Source organism: Nilaparvata lugens, unplaced genomic scaffold (assembly GCF_014356525.2).
Source record: "Nilaparvata lugens isolate BPH unplaced genomic scaffold, ASM1435652v1 scaffold344_1_2, whole genome shotgun sequence".
Classification (NCBI taxonomy): domain Eukaryota; kingdom Metazoa; phylum Arthropoda; class Insecta; order Hemiptera; family Delphacidae; genus Nilaparvata; species Nilaparvata lugens.
Genome location: NW_024090415.1, coordinates 14,261 through 40,001, shown reverse-complemented (window position 1 = coordinate 40,001; position 25,741 = coordinate 14,261). Strand labels below are relative to the sequence as shown.

At 32.4% G+C, this 25,741-nt stretch overlaps 2 protein-coding genes across 2 annotated transcripts; one reads left to right on the top strand and one right to left on the bottom strand.

Annotated features, from left to right (window-relative positions):
* Nucleotides 1-628: 628 nt before the first annotated feature.
* LOC120355610 (peroxidasin homolog) lies at nucleotides 629-25,624 on the bottom strand (the record flags this gene model as incomplete). The annotated part of the gene is made up of 7 exons (XM_039444191.1): nucleotides 25,416-25,624; nucleotides 17,766-17,837; nucleotides 14,469-14,540; nucleotides 12,939-13,010; nucleotides 11,262-11,333; nucleotides 10,115-10,186; nucleotides 629-792 (listed from the first exon to the last, which is right to left on the bottom strand). Coding segments are annotated over exons 1-7 (733 nt in total), but the record flags the coding sequence as incomplete, so codon positions are not given.
* On the top strand, nucleotides 2,752-9,285 carry LOC120355609. Its single transcript, XM_039444190.1, has 2 exons — nucleotides 2,752-4,652; nucleotides 9,164-9,285. The coding sequence occupies exons 1-2, from the start codon at nucleotides 3,492-3,494 to the stop codon at nucleotides 9,218-9,220; spliced, it is 1,218 nt and encodes a 405-aa protein (XP_039300124.1). The 5' UTR covers nucleotides 2,752-3,491; the 3' UTR covers nucleotides 9,221-9,285.
* Nucleotides 25,625-25,741: the final 117 nt, after the last annotated feature.

The following is a 25,741-nucleotide window of genomic DNA, read 5'->3' as shown; positions in this document are numbered from 1 at the left end:
TGAAAAAAAGAAAAAAGAGAGATAAAAAAACATTTATGGGCTGTAATCAAAATATGATATAAGTATTTAAATTAAAGAGATGATGCTGATTAGAGAAAGCAAAAGAAAATCATTAAAAATAGAGATTCAAATTGTGTGAAAAGATTAATTTATTGATTTATGTTGCAAAAAAAAAAACGGTAAGAAGAGCAGGGAAAATACAAAAAAAATAAAGAGGAGAAAAAATAAAAAGAAAAGCAAGATAACAGAATGCAAAGTTAACAGAATGGAAAGAAAAATAGACGTATTAAACAATAATTATGAACAAAAACTCTAGAGCTTCGGGAGTGAGTGACAAAAGCCAAATTTTAATTAATCTCTTAATCTTATTTCCACAATTACATGCAGCAATGGCATTCTTGACCTCAAGCGGCAAAGCATTATAAAATCTAGGTGCTAGGAAAATGAACGTTTTACGAAAAAATTCAAACTATATAGCTTGTATTTGATTACAACTACTTGACAACATCTTTCATTTCACAATATTGTGCTCTATATTCTAAATCTTTCTACATTTAAATATGCAGTATCTGCAAAATGTTGATAACTTTTATAGTACATAATTTGATGATCATTTCGATTGACTTACTGCAATGGAAGTCGTTATCGTTGACTTCTGCCAGTGATTTTCCCTCCATGGTCGTCGGAAACTGGCAGGTTGCAGCCGCTTGCGTTATTTGTCGTTTTTCTTGGAGCAGTTTGGCCAACCACATCATCTCACAGTCGCATACTAGAGCGTTGCTGTCCAAACGCCTGTTTAACAAAACAATATTTCCATTTTCAGAGATTTCCAAGCCAAAAACAGAGTAATATTCATAAAAATACCATTATTAAGCATATTGAGAAAGTTCTCCACTTGAAAACCAGTGATGATATCCTATTCAAGAGAGTTGCCGCCTAGGAGTCTATTCAATATAAATCAAGTTTTGATTTCCAGAGATGATTTCCGAACTCAAAAATTAGATAAATTATTAGTGTTAGAGTGTTATTGAATGCACTGTAAAAGTTTTCAATGAGAAATGACATCTTATCCAGGAGCGTTGAGGTTTATACGTTTGTTAATCTACAAATAATAATTATTTTAGAGATTATCAGTTCAAAAAATGTATTGTAATTCATGAATATCATCAAATATAATATTGTGGAGGTTCTCCAGAGAAAATGATATCTTTTGTTGCTGTCTGATCGTGTGTTCACGAAAAAGTAAAAAGTCAAGAGTTTGAATGTTTAGTCAAAAATAACGAAAATCATATATATTTTCAAATATCTTGAGGAAGTATATTGATTCTTTATCGATTCATACAATAAGTACATGTCTGATCGTGTGTTCATGAAAAAGCAAAAATTCAAGAGTTTGACTGTTTAGTCAAAAATAACGAAAATCATATACATTTTCAAATATCTTGAGGAAGTATATAGATTCTTTATTGATTCATACAATAAGTACATCATAGAAATGATAGGGAGAGAAAAAATGAGGTAACCTTGTGCCATTCCTCTCCCAAATTCTTATAAGGTTACACCATAGAGAAACAAAAGCATAAGTAGATATCCCATGTATAGGGCGTTTATGTCACAACTTTTACTGTTATCTCAAGCCGATAGTCCAAATAGATCGTTTCTATGAAGCTTCATGACGCTGGTAGTCTCTCATATTGTGCCGTTCATACACTCTTACCCGGTCAAAACAGTAAAAATCGACAATAATCAACAGTAATCGGCTTGAGATAACAGTAAAAGTTGCAACATAAACGCCCTATACCATGGGATATCTACTTATGCTATTGTTTCTCTATGGTTACACATAGTCAAAGATAAAATTAATGAAAATTACACAATAGATCGATATTATTCACTCATTTTCAATTTTCAAATGATAATGTGTATCTTTTGAAATAAAGCTGAACTGTATTGTATTCTGCCAATAGGCTACATTGAAGCAGAAATTATCATGGATTACTATAGAGCAGTATTATCAAGAATTTCCCTCATATAGGAAGTAGGGTCTCTCATCTAGGTCTCTCAGTTGGCTTGGGTAGCTTAATGGACCTAGAGTTTCAACTCCGCCTCCAATAGAGGCAATTATGTATCCAATTCAATTCATCTGTGATATTACGTTTCAAACACACATTTTAAGGATGGTACTAGAGTAAGGATCATCTTGGATACTTTATAATTCATGGATATTTTCTTGTATAAAGATAGGAGTCATTGATGCTCAATATTCAAATGAATGTCATTGAAGGATAAAATAATATCAAATGATTAAGTCCTATTTAAATCATCCAAATCCTTTGTCCTTATGCATTGATGCTCTTCCATATTGAATTTACAATTTTCATTTTTTTCAATTTTCAATTTGAATTTCCAATTTAATTGACATTCAAATGAAGGTCATTGGAAAATTTACATGTACCAAAAATTATTAATTACTTAATTTTATTTTATTTATTTTATTTTCTCCTTATTTGGACATAACTTTGAATATCCATTTATTAAATTTCTAGTTAATAATTTTGATTTGTTGGATTGGTACAACTGGACGAAGCCTTGTCGGTTGACCAGCCAGCGATTTCCTCTTCTTCTTGTTTAATAAGGCCTAGCTGTGGCATCTCAAAATGTAGCATGTGATTTGAATTATGAAATATCTAAATTTTTTACTACAAAATTTTCTTTAAATTATGCTAAAGTAGCATAAATGTAATCTACAATGCCTGATTGAATTTTATATTTGAATAACCCCAGTTGGGTTTTTTTTATTTTACCATTAATTTTGAATGACCGGACAAATATAATACCAGGATAAATACAGGATGAAGGAGACTAAACATTTTCCATAAACTCAAGCAACCAAATTTTGGAATTCAAGTACAGTATGAAAGTTAAATTTACAATTCGAAGTGGGGTAAGCAGAACACTTGTTTTACAATTCGGCTTCTAATTCAACCAAGTCCATCGAATTTTATGAGTTTCAAACTTCGTTAATCGTCGCTTATCTACGATTCCACATCACACTGAAGCTTCAGTTGTAGGCCTACCGGGTTACTAACATAGATTTAATAATCAAAACTTGTAAACTGAATATTTTGTAACTTCAGAAATGAAATTGATTTTTATGTTGAAAATATAAGATTCAATCGGACTTGGCTTAAATTTTATTTCAACCAGGATTGCCAAAATATTCACTGGCCCTCATGACCAGCATTGCTTCCTACTTGTTAGGCAGTCTTATTTGAGATTACTCAAATAGGGTTGGTTACAATTGGTAGCAGAACGTGGTTCTAATGTGGTTCTGCCTTTTTAATTTATATGGAAATCTTGGTTGAAATTGAAGCATAATTTATTTAGTATGGTTACTGAGAGAGAGCTTAGTACTGAGCAATTATTTTCATGATTTGTATTTTGTACCGTATTGAATTGTTTCACTTGCTATAACCATCGATTTTGTAATCATGGAAAAACTAAATCAGACTATTTCTGATGAAATTGATCTGAGTAAATTTTTAACTCAGAAAATTATTCCTGATTATCTTGTGAAACCTAACCTTGTTTTTGAACTCATGACCTTGGGAGAAGACTTGTCAAGTCTTGAGTCATGCAATGTGAGTAATCTTAGATCTAGCTATCGTTCATTAGCAGGTAATAGTACCAATCAAATTATTCATAATTTGTCAAGTTATAATGAGTCAGTCAATTGTCTTAGAGAAAAACTTCCAAAAGTAATGGAACTTATTGACACTGTACAAAATGGTGTGCAAACTGGATATTACAGAACTGTAATCAGAGCTAATGTAGTAAAAATTGAGTCAATATTTATGCATTATTTAAATAGGATGAAACAAATTATTGTATTTTTACAAACTGAGAGTGAAGAAACTTTTGTCTTAACTGAAAATTTGGATGAGCTTTCGAAATTTGCAAAACATTTTATTGATTGTTATAATAGAATTATTGAACTACAAAGCTTGATTGCTCCATCTAGACCACCATCACCGAATCCAGCTGCTTTACTGGAACCTTTTCCTAGTCAATCTAAAGTTGTAATTAATAAAAATTTAGGAACTAGTTCAAAGGATACTTGTGCTGTTACATTGTGTGAACCTGGTACAAGTGGTGAGTCTACAACTGAATTTGAAAATATTGGTCCATCAAAACTCAATCATGGTTATCAAGTTAATAATTTGATCCCTAGACCAACTTTGGAAATTGATTCAAGTTTCTACAATAAATTGAGAAATCCTGTAGAAAGCTTCTTGAAAAATCTTCAGCCTTGTGATGGATTAAATATTGATAGCTTATTGAAATTCTTGGAAGCTGCTATAAAAATTCATGATTTATCAGTTATGTCTGACACAAGCCTATTGCAAATTCTTGTTCCTTATACAACTGGACCTCTAGGTGATAAAATATTGTACTCTTTGAATTCTAATGCTAGCTTCAAACAATTTCACCTTGACTTGTTGAAATATTTTATCCCTCAGCGTCTTCTCTCAACAATTAAGAGAGATAAATTTGATAGATTGCAAGGACCTTGTGAAGCCCTATCATCATACGTGACAAGTATCAAAGAAGCAGCGAAATTATTATTATTGGATGAGAGTGAAGCTGAAATTGTAAGTACAATCATATCTGGTCTTAATCCTCAGAGAGAAGTAGGTTAGTATTCATGAAAAAACCTGAATCATTCAATGACCTAAATATGCTTGCAGTTCATTCTCAAAATATTGCCTTCATTGATAATGAAAGAATGCATTTGTACAATAATACTTCTGTTCAAAATCATGCTTTTGGCAATTCTAATAATAAAAATCCCAATAAAAATAATTTCAACCGTAGGAATGATAGTGTATGCTACACATGCAATCAGAAAGGTCACATCTCTCGTAATTGTTATTCAAAAAACGAGCGGCGCGGTTTTCCAAAAGACAACACCTGATTTCTAATGCAAGTCTAAAAATAAAAAAGAATTATACTCACAAAAACCAATTAGGAAAGATTAAAAAAGGACTTTGTGGCGTTATCAATTCTAATAATAATCTGCCTTTTATTCCTGTTAGCTTTGGAAATAGCAAAATAACTCAGTCTGCTTTGATTGATACTGGTTCCTCTTACTCCTTTCTTTCATACAACTTATTTCATGAGTTGACTAAAAGTAATGAGGTGGATTTCAATGTATTCAATAAAAACCTGATTTGTTCTGCTGCTAATTCTTCTGATATGACTATAAAAAAGGCTTGTATTATGAAAATCAGATTGCAACATATGACTTGGAAGTTTGAATTCCTTTTGAGTAGTGATTTGCCAGTCAAGATAATACTTGGTGCTAATTTTATAAAAATGTCAGATATGATTATTGATTTACCTAATAATCGATACTTCTTTTGCTTCAACCCTAGTACTACATTTCCTTTAATTCGTGATGCAAACAACAATGCTAATAAAAGAAATTTCTCAGTTAGTAATGTTATTCAAAAAATTATTCCTGGAGATGTTTCTCATCTTTCTGATTTTGAATTGAAAAGGGTGAACAAAATCATTGCTGACTTTCCTGATGTATTGACCAGTAGAGTAGGGAGTACTGATTTAGTACAGTATGATATCAAACTGACTTCAAATAAAATTGTTAGATGTCAACCTTTCCCTCTTACTCCTTTCAAAACTCAGGTTATGAGAAGTAAAATTCAGAAATTATTGGATGATGGAGTTATTGAAAACTCTGACTCTCAGTATAGCAGCCCTTGTTTTCTTGTACCAAAAACTGAAAATCCCACTGAAGAGAAAGATTTCAGACTGGTAGTAGATTATAGGCGTCTAAATCAAAATATTGAATTAATTTCTGCACCAATTGGAAATCTAAATACATCCTTTCATCATTTTTCGAAAGCCAAGTACTTCTCTACTCTTGATTTGAATAATGCTTATGGACAGATTGCTCTTACCGAACGTTCTAAAAAGTTAACTGCTTTCATTACTCCTTTTGCACTTTACCAATATAAAAGAATTCCAATGGAATTTCTTCTGGAGCTCAAGTACTTTCCAGCCTAATGGAGAAAATATTTGGTGACCTTAGATTTAAAAACGTTTATTTCTATCTTGATGATTTAATTGTATACACTGAAACTCTTGAATCCCACTTAGAAGTACTGAGAGAGGTATTCAACCGTCTTCGTAGTGCAGGTCTAACTGTTAATCCTACCAAAGTCTCATTTTGTGTTCCAAAAATATCTTTTCTTGGACACATTGTCTCTCACAACTCTATTAGCATCGACCCTGATAGAACTAAGGCCATTGTAAACAGTCCTGTACCGAAAAGGGTGAAAGACATTCAGAGATTCATTGGTTTGTTAAATTTTTACCATAAATTCATTCCCGACCTGGCAACCATTGCAGCCCCATTAAATGCACTTCGAAAGAAAGATGTAAAATTCATTTGGAGTACTGAATGCCAGCAAGCATTTGACAAATTGAAAATGATAATTACCCAGCCTCCTGTTTTAAAAATTGCCGATTTTAATCGTAGATTTGTTCTGGAAACAGATGCATCTAGTGTAGGTATTGGCTGTGTCTTGAGTCAGGATTATGACGGTACTCTTGCCCCAATAGCATTTGCATCCAGAACATTATCCACTTTAGAAAGGAAATATTCGGCGTATGAAAAAGAGGCACTTGCTGTGTTATTTGGTATTGAAAAGTTCAGATATTTCTTAGAGCATACGAAATTTACTTTACATACTGACAATAGTGCTCTGCAATGGGTACTTAAGAATCCCAAGCCATTAGGAAGGATAGGCCGGTGGATTCTTAGAATAAGTTCTTTCCAGTTCGATGTCAAACATATCAAGGGTACTGATAATGTGATTGCTGATTATCTAAGTAGGATGTTTGATGAAAATCCTGATAAGGAATCTACTGATAATGTTTCTCCTAATGAATTTGAAAGTCTTGATTCTCCTGCTTTGTGTAACGTTGCTCTATCTGACTTTCCACTATGTTTTACTGAGATTTCTGATTATCAAAAAAAGGATCCGTTCATAATAGAGATAATGAATAAGAAGGAATCTGGAGAAGATATTTTTCCATATTCTATTTCTAAAGGGGTACTTCTTTATAATAGCAGAAATAATCAGGAACCCAAGATTGTTCTTCCTAGTATTTTGAAGCCCATGATTTTCAAATATTATCATGAAACTACTTATGGCGGTCACTCTGGTTTTCTGAAAACACTAAACAAAATAAAACAAAAATTTATTTGGAAGGGTATTTCTAAAGATCTAGTTGCTTTCATCAAGTCCTGCAAGTTATGTTCATTGAGTAAGCCAGCACAAAAAACTAATTATGGTTATCTTTGTTCATCTATTGCTTCACAACCAATGGAAAAAATGTTCTTGGACTTTGTAGGGCCATTACCAAGGACAACAAGTGGTAACACCATGATATTCTCCTGTATGGATGCTTTCACTAAGTATTCATGGCTACTTCCATTACGAAAAGCAACCTCTGAGTCTTTATGTAAGGAGCTTCAGAAAATATTTGTAAACTTTGGTGTCCCTAAATATGTAGTTTCTGATAACGGTCCTCAATTTAAATCAAATTTCTTTAAAAACTTTTGTTTCCAAAAGGGAATTTTGCATATAACTCAAACAGAATATAATCCTAAACCTAACCAAGTAGAAAGAATACATCGTAATTTAAAATCTTGTCTTATTAGCTTTAATCATGACAAACAGAATAAATGGGATTTAACTCTACAGTGGCTTCCCTTAGCATTCAATAGTGCTTTCCATGAGAGTAGCAAGTTTTCTCCTCATGAACTGATGTTTCGTCATAAGGTTAATAATCCTATAAACAATATTTGGAAAATTGATGATATACTACCAACGAAGTTTGTTAAAGATACTAACAAAATATGGAAAGATGCTTATCATAACTTATTGAAGTCTCATAATTCCAGTAAAAAGAGGTATGATATGTATAGAAATCCAATTCCATATAAGATAGGTGATATTGTTTTCCTAAAATCAAATCCTGTTAGTAAAGCATGTAATCAGATTACTGCCAAATTACTTCCCAGGTATTCTGGACCTTATTTGATAAAAGAATGGATTAGTCCAGTCAGTGTGAAATTATTTTCAACCGATGGACAAACATTTGTGCGACGAGCACATGTGAGTCAACTTAAAATGGGAAATAATCCTTAAGTAGACTTTTCTCATAATGAGATTTTTATTGTAATACACATATGTGGTGGACGCACCCATATGTTGTGGTAGTTACTCTTGTAACTATTCTATTTGTGTAAAATTTTGTTGTGTTCTTTGGAAACTTGTGATTCTGCACAATTATTGTGTCACTTGATTTCTTGTAACATGGTATGATGAAGAATGTACTGTATATTTAAGAATTGTAATTATTATTGCTTCGTAACTAAGTAAGTTACAGTGTATCAATTTAGTTGTATATGTTATTTTGATAATGTGTTATTTGCTCACTAAACTCATTGCTCAGTTTTCTCTCGGTAACTCATGCTAACTCTTGCTTTTCTCTTTGGTAATTTGGATTTTTGAAGTTTTGTCCAATGCTTGTAGATTTTATTTTCTTCTTTGAGCCTTGTCGACCTGATCAATTGACAATGATCTCTCTTCTTTCCCTTTCTCTTCCCTCTACTTTTCATTTTCTTTGGGCGGCCGACCATTACTCTCCTTTTCTATTTATTTAACTTCTATCTTGAATAAATTTCTGGTACAATTTGGTTCCTAAATTAAATACCCCCAGTTGTGGAGGTTTGTACCAAAAATTTATTAATTACTTAATTTTATTTTATTTATTTTATTTTCTCCTTATTTGGACATAACTTTGAATATCCATTTATTAAATTTCTAGTTAATAATTTTGATTTGTTGGATTGGTACAACTGGACGAAGCCTTGTCGGTTGACCAGCCAGCGATTTCCTCTTCTTCTTGTTCTAAAAGGCCTAGCTGTGGCATCTCAAAATGTAGCATGTGATTTGAATTATGAAATATCTAAATTTTTTACTACAAAATTTTTCTTTTAATTATGCTAAAGTAGCATAAATGTAAATCTACAATGCCTGATTGAATTTTATATTTGAATAACCCCAGTTGGGTTTTTTTTATTTTACCATTAATTTTGAATGACCGGACAAATATAATACCAGGATAAATACAGGATGAAGGAGACTAAACATTTTCCATAAACTCAAGCAAAACCAAATTTTGGAATTCAAGTACAGTATGAAAGTTAAATTTACAATTCGAAGTGGGGTAAGCAGAACACTTGTTTTACAATTCGGCTTCTAATTCAACCAAGTCCATCGAATTTTATGAGTTTCAAACTTCGTTAATCGTCGCTTATCTACGATTCCACATCACACTGAAGCTTCAGTTGTAGGCCTACCGGGTTACTAACATAGATTTAATAATCAAAACTTGTAAACTGAATATTTTGTAACTTCAGAAATGAAATTGATTTATTATTCTAACATTATGTTTAAAGCTGCGTTATAAGCAAAATGTTAATAACTTAATCCTTATAGATTCTAATAGATTGAACGGAACTTGAAAAACACAGTCATTATGTTCATCATGTGTATGATAAGTTATGTTCAGTCTAATAGAATCTGTAAGGATCAATTTATTAACATTTTGTTTATAACTTTGGTATAAACGCAGCTTAAAACATAATGTTAGAATAATTCTCCTATTTCAGCTTACTCTACCTCACTACCTCAGTAATCTCCAGCAAATGACTCTGTTATTATAAGCCTTCGACTATTATACTTTTACAATAATGTTACTTACCATACATCCACCTCTCTCATTTTACACTCTGTATTCACATTAATTATAATTATTGATATAGGATCCAAATTAATTACCTATATTGTAACGAGGCTTACTATTGCTGAGGCAATGAGCAGTTCTACACTACAAAATAATGATGAATTATTTCAAGTTAATGAGTAAGATAATTATAAATACTTCCTTGAGCTTTTATTCGATGTTTCACAATCTATGTCTAGAATATTGTTAATTTGAGAATATTTATGAAACTTACAGTCTTTTCAGATTATCAAGATGGTTGAAAGCGCCAGGAGATATGTGTTTCAGCTTATTGTTGTGCAAGAACCTGCAATTCAAAAAATTAATGAACATTTCAAGATCAATAGAATAATAATATATTTCTAATGGGATAGTAGGATTGTTTGTTTAATTTGTGAAAATCAAGATAAAATATGCAAAATCAATTGAAATCTACTTGATATAGTCGAAGATAGTAGATGTATAGATAGTCTGTATATAAAAGATACTTTCACGACTTGATTCTTTAAGCAATATTATGTATTCGAATTTGATTAGAATCGACTTGTTACTGTAAAACCACTTGATGTCGAATCATAAAACCACAAGATATATTAAATTTCTAATGTCGATAATTTTCTACAAAATGAACACCAAATGATTAGGCTTGAATTTTAAAAACACTTATGGGGTGAAAATGCACTTACAATACATTGGTAGTGGGGAGCAGACCAAAAAATAGCTCCATAAGCCGTAAGGTTAACATAATGTACCTTTTACTAGAGATCTATCCAACCGATCAACTTAATATCACAGAATACAAGAATAGAATACAATTATAGAAGTTTTCTCTGCTAATATTTTGAACACTGAATAACATGTACTTTTTACATACTTTAGCACAAGCTTTTCAGTTTTCAACCATTTTTTCACCAAATATGATTTTTTCTGAATGATTGCTCTAAAACACAATATTGAATTACAAAAAGGCATATAAAATGGGATTTGAAAATTATTTCTAAATTACCTCTTGCTAAAGTGTTTATTAAAAGTTTTAATAATAGTGCTTAGTGGTACTGTACAAAATTTTAGACGTCTATCTCAAAGGGTTCCTCAGAAAAAGGTACATATGTTAACATTACGGCTTATTGAGTTATCTTTTGGTCTGCTCCCCTAATATATATCCATAAGTGTTTAAAATTCAAGTTTAATTTTAATAGTGGAAAAGTATGGATATGCAACAGAGCCATCTGTTTGGCATCCTGTTTCCAAAAAGACATTTCCAGAAAATTGAATTAAGGTTTGTACAATGTTTATACGATTTGTGAAATAATCTCTTGGTCATTGAGAATAATGATTTCAGTATCATTGGGAATAATGGATACCACAAAGATGGTACTCACAATCTTTCAAGATTCTTCATATCTGAAAATATTCCAGACCCTAGTTTCTCGATTTTGTTGAAGTGTAGGTACCTGGAAATAGAATAGTATATTTATTATAGTGGATTCGTGGATCATTAATATGAAAAAGTTTATAATAACAGCTAAATTAAAATAAATGAAATCAATATATAAGCTAATTTACAATCTGTGATCGCAAACTAGAAATTATATATAAATAATCAACTAGTTCATGGTATGCACAGTGTTAGATTGATTTCAATCTTATTTGATAAGCTACTTCACTTTCATTAACTGAGTAGAGCATCAACTGTCAAATTGTATAATCCCAAGCATTTCTCTGATTAAAGCTGGAATAAATCTCCCAAAATAAGTTGTCAAAAATGTATTCCAATTGGGTTGAATCATAGAGAAGCAATAGCATAAGTAGATATCCCATGGTATAGGGCGTTTATGCCGCAACTTTTACTGTTATCTCAAGATGATGGTTCATGTAATTCTTTCCCGTGAAGCTGTGTGACACTGGTAGTCTATCATATTGTGCCGTTCATACACTCTCACCCCAACAAAACAGTAAGATTCAACAGTAATCGGCTTGAGATAACAGTAAAAGTTGCGACATAAACGCCCTATACCATGAGATATCTACTTACGCTATTGTTTCTCTATGGTTGAATACAGTGCTCATTTTTGTGAGAGTGAATCAATCTGGAATTAATATTGCTGAATTCCTACGCATAATGCCATTGGAAAACAACATTATCAAGAGCTCTCACTTGAAATTTTCCAATAACATCATTTGAAGCAAGAATTCGAGCATAACAAAATAGTGATATATTGTGATATTGGTCTAAATGGTGAAATAGGAGTGATATATTTTGAAAAGCATTAAATTTGTGTTGCATATGTGATATTGTTATCCAGCAACAAGCAATAGGCTACTACACTAATTTTCATACAAGATAAAATATGAATTTCTAGCTGCCGTATGTGAGTGATAAGTTAATGATAACTACTGCAGCAACTCTAGGCATAATTTTTGTGCAAGAAGCTCAAAATTTTAGTGAGTAGGCTACATTGTTGTAGAACCTTGCATCTAAAATAATTGATGACTATGTTATCAATATGATTATTGACATTTGCCTCTCTATAATTGAAGAAAATTCATGAAACCACGAGTCAATATAAAGATTTTATTTTTGGCAGTACATTGAGACTAGCTCGATCTTTGATATATTCTCTCTAATTGAAGAAAATTCATGAAACCACAAGCCAATATAAAGATCATATTTTTGGCAGTACATTGAATCTAGTTCGATCTTTCATATATTCCAGTTCGAGAAGTATAAAAAAGTTCTGCCGGTGTACTTCATCTTCTCATGTTTATATGAATCATAATCAATAAGAGGCAAGCAAAATGTGGATTATCAAGAGAAATTGAATTTTTTCAAGCTGTTAATCCATTACAATAAAAAAGAGATTGTATCAGAAAGTTGATTGAAAATTATTGTCTAAGAAATGCTTTCAAATCTGATACAAATTATTGAACCTAGAATCATCTGATTCAAAAAATAACAATGATTTACTTCCTTTTATCCTCTAATATTGCATCAGAAATCTAACTAATTACAGAATTTCATGAACAATTTTACTTATAAAGTTTCAATTTTTACTTACAACTGTTCCAATTTATTGAGATCTTGGAACACTCTATCTTCTATTTCCTTTAATTTATTCTTATATAAATACCTGAAAATAAAAATACGGAATGAGTGCATCTTTATAAGCTGGGAAGGTGAATGGTTGGAAGCAATATACAATGTAATTCATATAATAGATCATAGAATAATGTGTATATCACACACAAGCCTATAGACACAGCTAAGCTCGTGTTTTTTCATCTATGAAATTTGTTGGGACATACTATTTACAACTGTTGAATTTATTTCTATAATAAATCAAAAAATGTTTCATTTTTTCAGTCATTTCTGTTTATCAATTAGATTATGATTCTCCATCAATATCTAGGGTTAGAGATTGGAATTCAGAATATTGTGCAATCTATTAGATAACATTATTATATTAAAAATAATATTATTTTCATTGAACATAATGGAAAAGCAGTGATAACCTGAGTATTTGAATTGAAATAATTTTGAAAATACAGTAGTATTGCAAAGAAGAAATTTCACTAATAAACCATATAACCGTTAGATTCATGTCATCTTGGATACCTCTATTATCAAAGCGGTGCTTCATTATTTTTTTATTAGTGTTCTCATGCTTGTCTATAAACAATTCTTCCAGGGATAAAATTCTGTACAATGAAAAAAGATGAATACATTATAATATAAATATATTATACAGAAGACTATATTATGTGAAAATGTATTTATTGCAAACAAATTATCAAGTCTATTCATTAGTCTATTATTTTGAGTATTATTTATTAATTTTTACTTTTGTGTAGTTGAGAAGTTGATATTGTGGTAATTATTCATATTGAATGAAAAAGACTAAGAAATTGTCAAAAAACCACTGATTTATTGATAATTTGAAAGACCGGTTTCGGTTATCACACCATTGTCTTTTAAACACCAACTTTAGTTTATCAGAGATTGACAATGGTGTAATAACCAAAACGGTCGTTCAAATTATCAATAAATCAGTGGTTTTTTGACAATTTCTTAGTCTTTTTCATTCAATATTATTTATTAATACTTATTATTTTATGTATCAACTGAAAGAGAAAAAAAAGTAGCTGAATATTCTACTCAACCATTGAAGCTATCACTCTTGAGATTCAAATAATGTGAAAAATAACTTTAATTTATTTTATTAAATTACTCAATCTATAAGAGTTGAAAATTTGTTTCCAATTCAACTTCAATTTACAATAACTGTCATCTTGTGAATAAAAAAGAACAGTTGTTATTCTCTTCATGGCTCTTGATCCCTACATAATTATTCATTTTAAATTCATTCACATAATTATTGATTTTGCTAATCCAACCTTATCGTTCATTATTCTGTCAAATCAAATATAGGCCTGAATGATTACAATTAAAGCTATACAATTTTTGATGTGATGACAAAGAAAAAGCAGAACAATTTTCTAGAATTGAATGAGATATTCCAGAAAATTTCCAAGTTATTGTGACCTGATGTTATATTAATCAATAGTGCTGAAGTAAAGCTTGTACTCACAGATATCTCAGCTCCTGGAGTCCATTGAAAACGCCATTTTGTAGTTTTGACAATTGGTTGTTATTCAATAATCTGCAAATATAAAGGATATTTATAACTTTCAAAGATATTCATCATAAAATACCGGTACTTCAACTCTCAACCCTTCTCCTTACTTTTTATACTCTAATAAAATAAATAAATAAAATTTTATTGTCGAAAAGCCATTACAGCAGTGACAACGTCAATATATAACATAACAACAATACTCTTTCAAGTCTGAGCCCGTATCATATACGAGGCAGTCATATCTCCTAGACGTCTGCTAATCAATTACCTCATTTAGTCCAGAAAACTGGCTTATTTTGCCTATTTTTAAAAAATTTCATGTTTTTTTCCGTGAAAGGGCAAAAATGATATAGTTTGAACCAAGTTGTAGATTGGAATCTTATCTATTATATTATGTACATAAGTATATATATTTTTTAAATATTAGCTTAAAAAATGTTTTATGAACTAACTTACATTTTTTAAAGGAAACCAAAAAGTCTTACATTGATATTCAAAACTTTGGAGTAAATATGCTGAATGAAAGGGGTGTGGTAAGATCAGCTCAGACTGTAAGTGGATTAAAATGTATTGAATGCATTTATGAACGGACTAGAATGTATGTAAAATTTTGCATATAGGATAAGATATATTTATTGATAACTGTTATAAGGCTGTTGCCTATGGTAACATTTACAAAGATTGACAATACAAAATTGAATCAAAATATATAATTATTTATAAATATATATAATGATATGATTTATATAATATTATATGACAATATCATTTTTGAATGAAGAATGTTGTAATGTTCCAAGGAGACATATAAGGGTTTAACCTGATGTCTCCATGTATGTATTTATGCAAATAAATAAATATCCTGTTTTAGACAAGATGCTGAATTTGTAATATGAACCGATTTAGGTAGCAGCCTTTTGTTTTATCACTTTAAAACGAAAATAAACTGATTAAAATATATATTGAGGGGGGAAGTTTTGGCAGGGGGGATTCCCTGTCAAATTTGGGGGGGGGGGTTCCAGGGGTTCTATGATACGAAAATTTGTAATTGGAAAACCATTTGTGTGATATATCATTTCAAATAAGGTTTCTCCAAAACAAAAATCCGACACTAATAAAAAATCTAAACAATAATCGAATTTAAAATAACTTAGGGGCCGATTTAAATCGTTGATGTTTCATTTTCAATTGGCGGCCATTTGAGATTTGTGAATTTCAGACACTTTCTACCAGTGTCAGCACCTACGTTTGTTTTGAAGAGATATCCTTACTTTTTTCATTCCAATTCAAACTTTAAAATAGATTTCAATCAATTAATTCTGTCACAGAAAAACTACAGTACTAGGTACATGAATATAGGTTAGAAAGAAATTTAGACTACATACTTTCGTTTTCTTCAATGTTAGTCAGGATCATTGTCCGAATTGTCAATTTCTCCAGCCGATCCAGAATTGTCAATAAACTCCTCAACTAAGTCGTTCAAGCTCAAATTTTCAGTCATTTTTATATGAAATAGATACTCTATTCTGTATCTAAAAAATCTCATAACTGGATGTAAACAAAAACAAATGACAGTTCTTCAAGTGAAGTCGACAGGTAGGTCGAGGTTAGAATTGGTTGATCGAAAAATATCGATTTTTCTAGTATTAGTTCATAATAACGGCTACTATTATATAGTAAGGTCCACGTTATAATGACAGTGAATAAAGATAGACGAATAGTGATGCCGATTCTCTGCATTGATTAATTTCTACACTGTCAAAAACATAATTGGCACCGTTGTGGACCTAGAAAAGGATAGTACCACCGGCTTTGTCGAAAGATAGACAAGGATAGCAAAACCAAAGTTGATTAAATACTGTCATTATAACGTGGACCTCACTATAGATAGCAGCATGTGATGGGAAATATCAAACTACCAGTCTGGTAGACTCAAATACCTTGAAGATGCAAGACCTTAATCTCTTCAAGGTCTTTGGGTAAACTACACACGTATCCAACACGTCTGGAATATTTACTATACAATGAAACATGAAGCCCGTGTGGCACACGGGCCCAGTTTTCTATAGTGAGGTCCACGTTATAATGACAATATTTGATCAACTTTGGTATTGCTATCCTTGTCTATCAACCGACAGAGCTGGTGGTACTATCCTTTTCGAGGTACACAACGATGACAATAATGTTTTTGACAGTGTAGAAATATAATTAATTAATGCAGAGAATCGACATCGTTATTCTTCTATCTTTATCCACTGCCATTATAACGTGGACCACACTATAGACTGTCTGACATACGGGCTCAGACGGGAATGATTAACAAGGGTGGTTAGCAACAGACATGCATGTGTTAAGACTGTGTAATATGGCTAAAAATAAACTTTCTACTGGTGATATTTTTCAAAGTTGTTCGATCTGTATATCATCAAGCTATGAAAATGAAAAGAGGTTTCTCAGGAAAACATTTTTTCCGATCATTACTTTTTGAGATATGAGCACCTAAAGTTTAAGTCTTTGGACAGGACATTTCAAATTTTGTAAGTGATAAATCCATGAGATTTAGAGAGTAAACTCTTCATTGTATTTTTGATTGAATGGAACAAAATTGTTTTGAAAATATCAATTTTTGAGAAAGTTATTCAATTTACCAAAAATAACGACTAAAAGTTATTTTTGGTAAATTGAATAACTTTCTCAAAAACTGAATTTTTAGAAAATTTTTGTTCAATCCAATCAACAATACAATGAATAATTCATCCTCCAAATCTCATGGATTTATCTCTTACCGAATTTTAAATATCCTGTTCTAAAAATTCAAACTTTAGGCGCTCATATCTCAAAAAGTAATGATAGTGGAAAAAATGTTTTCTTGAGAAAACATTTTCATTTAGATAGCTTGATGATATACAAATCGAAAAAGTTTGAAAAAATATCACCAGTAGAAAGTTTATTTTCAGCCTTTGCACAGCCTCAATACTACCGTACTCATACTAAATATCATACAGTATTTACTCATTATTTTTCTACCAACTTGGTGGATGATTTCATGTTCATTTCATCCAACATTAGATGCAGAAAACTTTAAATACCTTTGCAGGCACAGTTCTTTATCTTCTGATAGTGAATATGGAACTGTTATGAGTTTACAGTACAACTTATGATGAAGTATTTGTTTCGATTGGTAGGTAAATAAATGAATACATTCTGAAGGATTCAATACAGTACGGTACACTGTGGTAATGTACTTACAGTGTATGTAACTTTGATAGATTCTTGAATGTATCTGGAGGAATCTCTTTGATGCGGTTGAACCTCAAATCTCTGAAACAAACAAGAAAACAATAATGAATATCTCAACCCAATCAATTATTGAAAGAATCCAAATATTCTATGATATCAATCTAATAAATGTATAATTGGAATCTAATTCGTTATATTCTATGTAAAGAATCCAGAATGCAGATATTCAATAATAATAGGCCTATAAGAAAGAATCCAGACATTTTTCCCAATGCCATTCGAACACAAACAATTTTTTATGCTTATTCAATTCGCTTTTGATCATACCTCTCTCATCCATTCGGATTTTAAAAATGTACAACAAAATTTCGAAACGTTGGACAATTGAATATCGATAGGGATTTTCCTGAGTTTCGTGGTCAGGATAATGAATAAAGTAATTAGTGGAAGGTATATCTATAGTATTTAGTCCACCCTACTAATTAAATACGCATGTTAATTAATGAGAGAAAAATGTAGGCCTACGGTAGCCAATGGAGAGGACTTTGGGGATCATTTTGAAACAACACAATGCATTTAGGGTTTCAGTTGTGGTCATTGAATTGTCATTAGCCTCTCGCTGTAGCGGTAATAACTGAATCAAAGGGATGTCGTTATAAACCCTCTGGGATTAGTATATAACAGCAGAGGTAATACTGTTCTCAAGGTTATTTAATACTGTTCTCAAGGGGATTGAGATATAATACCTTTTTCAGCTTTTCCAAGGACCAATTATTCCATTCCCAAGCATTCTTGTACAAATAGTAGGCCTAGTACAAATACGGATGATTTGTCTCATGAAATCAAAATACAATAGGCTAATGAAAATAAATATACTAGTAGTTCTGTGAACAGTAGACCTCGCGCTCAGTAAGTTACAATGACCTGTTGTTATGTTTTCTCAAAAATTAATAAATAGTTTATCAATTTAAAATGTCTAGAAAAAATCCTAAATAAATATATAGAGCTTTCTGTCCTATCGTACCGTGACGTGTCATCCCGGAATGTGAGTGTGAGCGCTGTTATCAGGTCTGGCTGCAACTGTCTACAACGTTGATGGAAAGATACAATTTTCAAGATGTTCGATGTTTTTGAACGGGTAGTATTATAGTCCACTAGACAGCTGATTTATGATGAATAATTCTATAGTCTGATTTTTACGGTAATATTGGCGTATGAAGGAGGCTCCTTTTTCCTTTTATATTATCCCTGAAATGCAAAATTTCCAAAAACCTTGTATATACGTCGACACGCAATTTAAAAAGGAACATACCTGTCAAATTTCATGAAAATCTATTACTGCGTTTCGCCGTAAATGCGGATTTTAAAAATGTACAACAAAATTTCGAAACGTTGGATAATTGAATATCGATAGGGATTTTCCTGAGTTTCGTGGTCAGGATAATGAATAAAGTAATTAGTGGAAGGTATATCTATAGTATTTGAGTCCACCCTACTAATTAAATACGCATGTTAATTAATGAGAGAAAAATGTAGGCCTACGGTAAGCAATGGAGAGGACTTTGGGGATCATTTTGAAACAACACAATGCATTTAGGGTTTCAGTTGTGGTCATTGAATTGTCATTAGGCTCTCGCTGTCGCGGTAATAACTGAATCAAAGGGATGTCGTTATAAACCCTTTGGGATTAGTATATAGCAGCAGAGGTAATACTGTTCTCAAGGTTATTTAATTCTGTTCTCAAGGGGATTGAGATATAATACCTTTTTCAGCTTTTCCAAGGTCCAATCATTCCATTCCCAAGCATTCCTGTACAAATAGTAGGCCTAGTACAAATACGGATGATTTGTCTCATGAAATCAAAATACAATAGGCTAATGAAAATAAATATACTAGTAGTTCTGTGAACAGTAGACCTCGCGCTCAGTAAGTTACAATGACCTGTTGTTATGTTTTCTCAAAATTTAATAAATAATTTATCAATTTAAAATGTCCAGAAAAAATCCTAAATAAATATAGAGCTTTCTGTCCTATCGTACCGTGACGTGTCATCCCGGAATGTGAGTGTGAGCGCTGTTATCAGGTCTGGCTGCAACTGTCTACAACGTTGATGGAAAGATACATTTTCAAAATGTTCTATGTTTTTGAACGGGTAGTATTATAGTCCACTAGACAGCTGATTTATGATGAATAATTCTATAGTCTGATTTTTACGGTAATATTGGCGTATGAAGGAGGCTCCTTTTCCTTTTATATTATCCTTGAAATGCAAAATTTCCAAAAACCTTGTATATACGTCGACACGCAATTTAAAAAGGAACATACCTGTCAAATTTCATGAAAATCTATTACCGCGTTTCGCCGTGAATGCGCAACATAAAAATATATAAACATTTAAACATTCAAACATTAAGAGAAATGCCAAACCGTCGACTTGAATCTTAGACCTCACTTCGCTCGGTCAATTAGATACTAGCAGGTACCACGTGCTCCGCAAGTTGGCTCTCAAAACTTGAGAAACTGGAATCTTGGAGAATTTTAAATAGGCCTATAACAATCCTCGGTAAATAGATAATCTATATGCATAATTCCAAGTTAATCCGTCCGCAGTAGTTTAGAAGTGATGATGCGGCATTCGTGAATTTCCTATAAGAATAAAGAATTTTACTGGCCATAAAACAACATTACAAAATGTAAGCAATAGCCTTTGTCAATAATAGGTGAAATATCACAAGGTTGGCTCTATCAAACGATCAAATTTACATATACCATAAACACCTCTAATACAAGGCCCCGGTCTACGATATTGCAACGTCGCAGTGTAGGCCTAGAATCTAATACATGATTGGTGAAAAATATTCAAAAAATACCAGCTGATCTTTTTCACCAATCATGTATTAGATTCTAGGCCTACACTGCGACGTTGCAATATCGTAGGCCGCGGCCTTGTATTAGAGGTGGCTATGCATGCATATACATATTGAAATATTCCAGGTGCTCATTTACAGAATAGAAAGCTTCAGACTTGAGCCATTTATCAACATCAATACAAAGCGTTTCCAATGGTAACTGCTTAACATTATTTGGTAGTAAAATAATCATGCGAATTTATAGATACTTATGACTTTTCAAAGTTCTAGTCAATCTAACTGTAGGTCTAGTTACATCATCCTTATGTCTAGTGTAATGTGAATGTACAAAAATGGCGACCAGATGGAATCCCGTACGTGTATAAGCCAATTCTTCCATTCATTATACCAATATCGGAGCACCGAGCTTCGCTCATTATTTTTATTTATTGATAAACAGAACACAATTCTCTAAAATGATCGTGTTCATATTTCACAGCTGGCTATATGATTTCGGGGATGCGATATTTTGATTTTTCACATACTCACTTTTTTATTATACACAGCTGTTCAAGCCAAGGATGAATTATCCTTTTAATGTCGTTCAGCGAATTTTCCCAAGGATGAGACCTAGTGCAATCGAATCTTTAAATCATAAACCTACTATGTTCCAAATTTCGTAAAAACCGTTAGAGCCGTTTTCGAGATCCGTAAAACATAGATAACCAGATATAAATATAGCCAGATATAAAAATAACCAGATATATAAATATAGAAATTGCTCGCTTAATGTAATAGGATAGATAGATAATATTACAATCTGAAGTAATGTTTTTTTAAAAAATAAGAATAGGATTAGTTTTAAATCCTCTACGGTATTTGTATCGATATTACTGTATTCTCAGATCAAGGTTGACTACTCCCCTCTTGGCTCAATCATATGAAATCATTATTGATTGACTTGGAATCTTGGAGTATGTAATTAGAGTAATTGAGTTGTCTGGTTGAACACAAACATATCAATCAATTTCATCATAGTTGATTGGGTTGTTGGAATAATAATTATAATGTTGGTTATAGTTGTTGGAGATAAGTTATACATTATCATGAGTTACATTCAATTCCTTTTTCTTATCTGAATAATATATTGGGAATATAATATAATTTTCATTGAGGAATTGCGTTTATACCAATTTCAAAACATGATTTTATTTCAAATTCGATAAATTCTCAAGTTGTCATTCATTCATTCATTACATAAAGTCACCTTTGTTGATTCATAAATTCACAGCATTTGGAATTTTTATATTTTTGTAGCAAAATCCAAAATCAATGGAAGAAACAAGAATTCAGATCGCAGACGCCCTCTTCATTTCTATTGACGAATGCCCATTTCAATGTCAGCTGAGTGATCCACTACGTCACACAAAGTCCACCAATCACGAGCCAGTACACTCTGGTAACCGTCATTTTCTTGATACAAAACCACGCCTACAACGAGCTCTCATTGGCTGACAGTGTTACGTCATAGCTTGAGTACGGTTTTGATGAAAGAATCTCAGTTAAGCGAGTAGACTACGATTCAGGTGATTGGTACAAGTCCACTTTTACAACATGCTTTAACACGTGTGTGTGTGTGTGTGTATGAGTGTATGTGCGTCTGTGTACACGATATCTCATCTCCCAATTAACGGAATGACTTGAAATTTGGAACTTAAGGTCCTTTCATTATAAGGATCCGACACGAACAATTTCGATCAAATGCAATTCAAGATGGCGGCTAGAATGGCGAAAATGTTGTCAAAAACAGGTTTTTCGTGATTTTCTCGGAAACGGCTCCAACGATTTTGATCAAATTCATACCTAAAATAGTCATCAATCTGCCTAGTCTCTATCAACTGCCACAAGTCCCACATCTGTAAAAATTTCAGGAGCTTAGCCCCATCAATGCAGATAGATTCCCAATTATCAGGCTTCAGATACAATTGAAACGAAAAAAATTAAGTGGAGTAGATTGAGCATGAAAATCTCTACAATTAATGTTCAGTAACATTTTCACCTAAAATTGAAAATGAGCTTTAAATTCGAGAAAATGTGATTATTCAATTGCAAATTATTGTTGATTCTATTAAATCATTCACTATGAAGAGATAGCAGACCTCATGTGTGTCTCCAGCGTTATTGCCCTGTCACCAGCTGGCTCAAATCTTTGAATAGTAGACTTGAGATGCGCGGGAACACTAGCGTCAGGTGATCAATTTTCATAACGGCAAGGAAAGTTGTGTGAGTGCGCCACACCAGATTTTTACCACTGATGATGATAATATCACTCTAAATCACCTCATCTCGAATTAACGGGAAATCGACAGTGAGTTACTGTATCTCTGTACAGTACTGCAACAACATCGATGCTTCACAACTTTATAAATCATTTCTCACCTCGCTTATCAAACTTCCCGATAAGCGTACAACATCCTCACAGTAGCAGGGGGAAATTGTTGCAATGTTTATCAGTGGTTTGGTTTGACAGAACAGTAATCAAACAGCCTCCGAATCTTTGTTCAGAGACTACCTATCTTGATTTATTATGGCTATGATGTGAGATTCACTATTGTTTGTCAGCATTAGTTGAATAAGAAGTGGTGAAGTTGGTATTGAAGAATGATGACAGTTTGAAATTAATCTAACCCCATATACAGTGAGGGTTGTACTGCTGTTTGTTGTTTGAAAATCATTCACGCATGCGCAGTAGAAAATCAGATAAATCCATCAATCAAATGGCGACACAAAATCAAACACCACCCTCCAGTCAACAAAAGCAACGACAGGTGAAAACTGACCAGTTTTTTCACCGGTTACCAAAAGTCCTGTACGGTTTTGATTTGAATTGAAATTGTTGATTGAATTGCAGTGCATTGTTCTATGTAGGGGTTTCATCGGAGCTGTGTTAACAAATTTTTATTGAATTTTGATTGTAGATTTAATAAATGTGGTGTAAATAATGAATTGAAGTGGAATGGATGAATATTGATCAACCATTTCGGGATGGGCGGACATGAACAAAGAATTCACTTTTTTAGTGCTACTAAAATTACTGAAAAACAATAAAAATTATCAAGTACCCTTTATTTTATCACAACACGATTTGTTTTTACTCTTCAAGGGCCATTTTCAAGTGTAATTTTACATTTTCAAGTATAAGGGTTGCCAGCCCAGTAATCCCTGGGACTTCACTGATATCAATGAGGCTTGGAAGAGATTTCTTCCAAACCTCTTTGCTGGTATACACCACAATATATAAGAACACTTCACTCACATGGGCTACTTTTTGAAATAATATAAAAAATAAAAAAATATTGAAAATGATTTGACCCAAGTTAGGGTCGAAACTAGTTGTTGAACTATTTTTAAGTTTTTAAAAAATAAAGGGTACCACAAGATTTTTATATTGTTTTTATTAATCCACAATATATATACCACCATCGCTCCTCCTACCATACAGAAAATCTCGTTAATTGATTAATGAATCACATCAACATCTCACAAATTTTTATCATCAATTATTTTAAATATTCAACAATAGTTATTTGTGCAACTAGTGCGCAAAGTGACAGTCTGCTGCACCGAAAGAAACGTTTACGCCCGAGCCGTAGGCGAGGGCGGAATGGTTTCTTGAGTGCAGCAGAGGAACTTTGCGCACGTATTTCACATTAAGTTTTTCCTACAGTTACTATTGAATATGAAAAGTGGGTAATTATGGGTAAAATTGCCTGAAATCCATCAAATAACTTAGTAGTGTTTGAATGGCGAGGCGGCTGTGTGGTGTGTGCTGTGGTGGCACTGTGCTGTTGCTGTCCTCGTTATAATATATTATGAATAATAATTAGCGCGTTGTGCTTCGTTGCACCTCTGCTCACTAAAGCAGCCACAGCAGTCACTGTTACCAACTTCATTTTGATTTTGCTGCACTGTTGCTCCATATAACCTACTAAGTATTTTGCGTTGCCATGTTGCAAATCTGGAGTGCAGAAAAATTTTTCCCGCACTAGAGCGGAAAAGTGATTCTTTGCGTTCTGTAATCAGTGCAGCAATGGCCACTTTTCAACGTAACTGTAGGAAAAATTATTAACAACACAATTTTATACAAAATTGAGCCACGGGATACATAGCAGCTCCAAAACGGCTTACATGATCTTTTGTGCATCCTGAACAATTGTGAATAGACACCTCTCTTTAGAACTACAACTATCTTTTCCCATCCTTTTTCTATTTTCAAACCAAACCCAAAAGAAACAGAGCACAAGTAATCTTTCTAGTATTAGATCTAGTATTCATGAGCAGAGCTTAGCATGAAATTGACAATGAATCGGGGCATCCAAACGTTTAGATGATGAAAACTTCAATCCGATATTTTCTCAAGTTTTCTCGCTGTGTGACCAGAATATGTGATGTACGATACCTTTTGGCATAGACAAATAGAGAAGAATTTTCTACTGGAGTATGGTTTCAGCGAGTGAACTCTCAGAAAGTATACAAATAGAAAGTATACATATACTTTCTTGTGTCAAACTTATACACACTGTAAATTCACTGATATTTTCGTGGGGTGGTTCTTATAACTTTATTCTCTCGTTACTGGACTAGCTTGACTTCCTTCGACACCGTCTTATTTTTCGCTCAGTGACCGCATGCCTGACCATTGCAATTCTTTCTTACTTTTTGATCCCTTGACTAGTGCAGTTCATTCTTTTCTTTCCCTCTTTTACTGGAAGCTCTTCGTTTTCTCTTCAAGTTTACTGAAAACTCTCACGTTCTTTCCTTGTCCAACAGACCTGGTTTCTCTTTCTTCAATTCCTTTTGAACTCTATCATTCATCGACTGAGATGTTTTCCGTTGCAATTTTTTTCTCATTTGTCTTTTGTCTCCCTTTTTCTTTCGTGGAAGTTTGAGTGAACCACTATGGTTCTCTCTTTCAATATTTCGTTCACTGTTTCCAGGTTTTCCGTCCACAACTCCCATTTTTCGTTTTTTATCTTCTTCACCAACCGTGCAGTTCTTTGCAATTCTTTTTCGCTTTCTGGGCCAGTTCTTTCTTTTTATATTCCGTTTACTGACCCAACATTTCGGTTCGTTTTC

Bases quoted from the DNA above. Each gene is read 5' to 3' on its own strand.
- LOC120355609 (XM_039444190.1), top strand. From the start codon at position 3,492: ATGGAAAAACTAAATCAGACTATTTCTGATGAAATTGATCTGAGTAAA. The intron at 4,653-9,163 runs GTAAGTACAATC...AACCCCAGTTGG, and splicing joins ATGAGAGTGAAGCTGAAATT to GTTTTTTTTATTTTACCATT.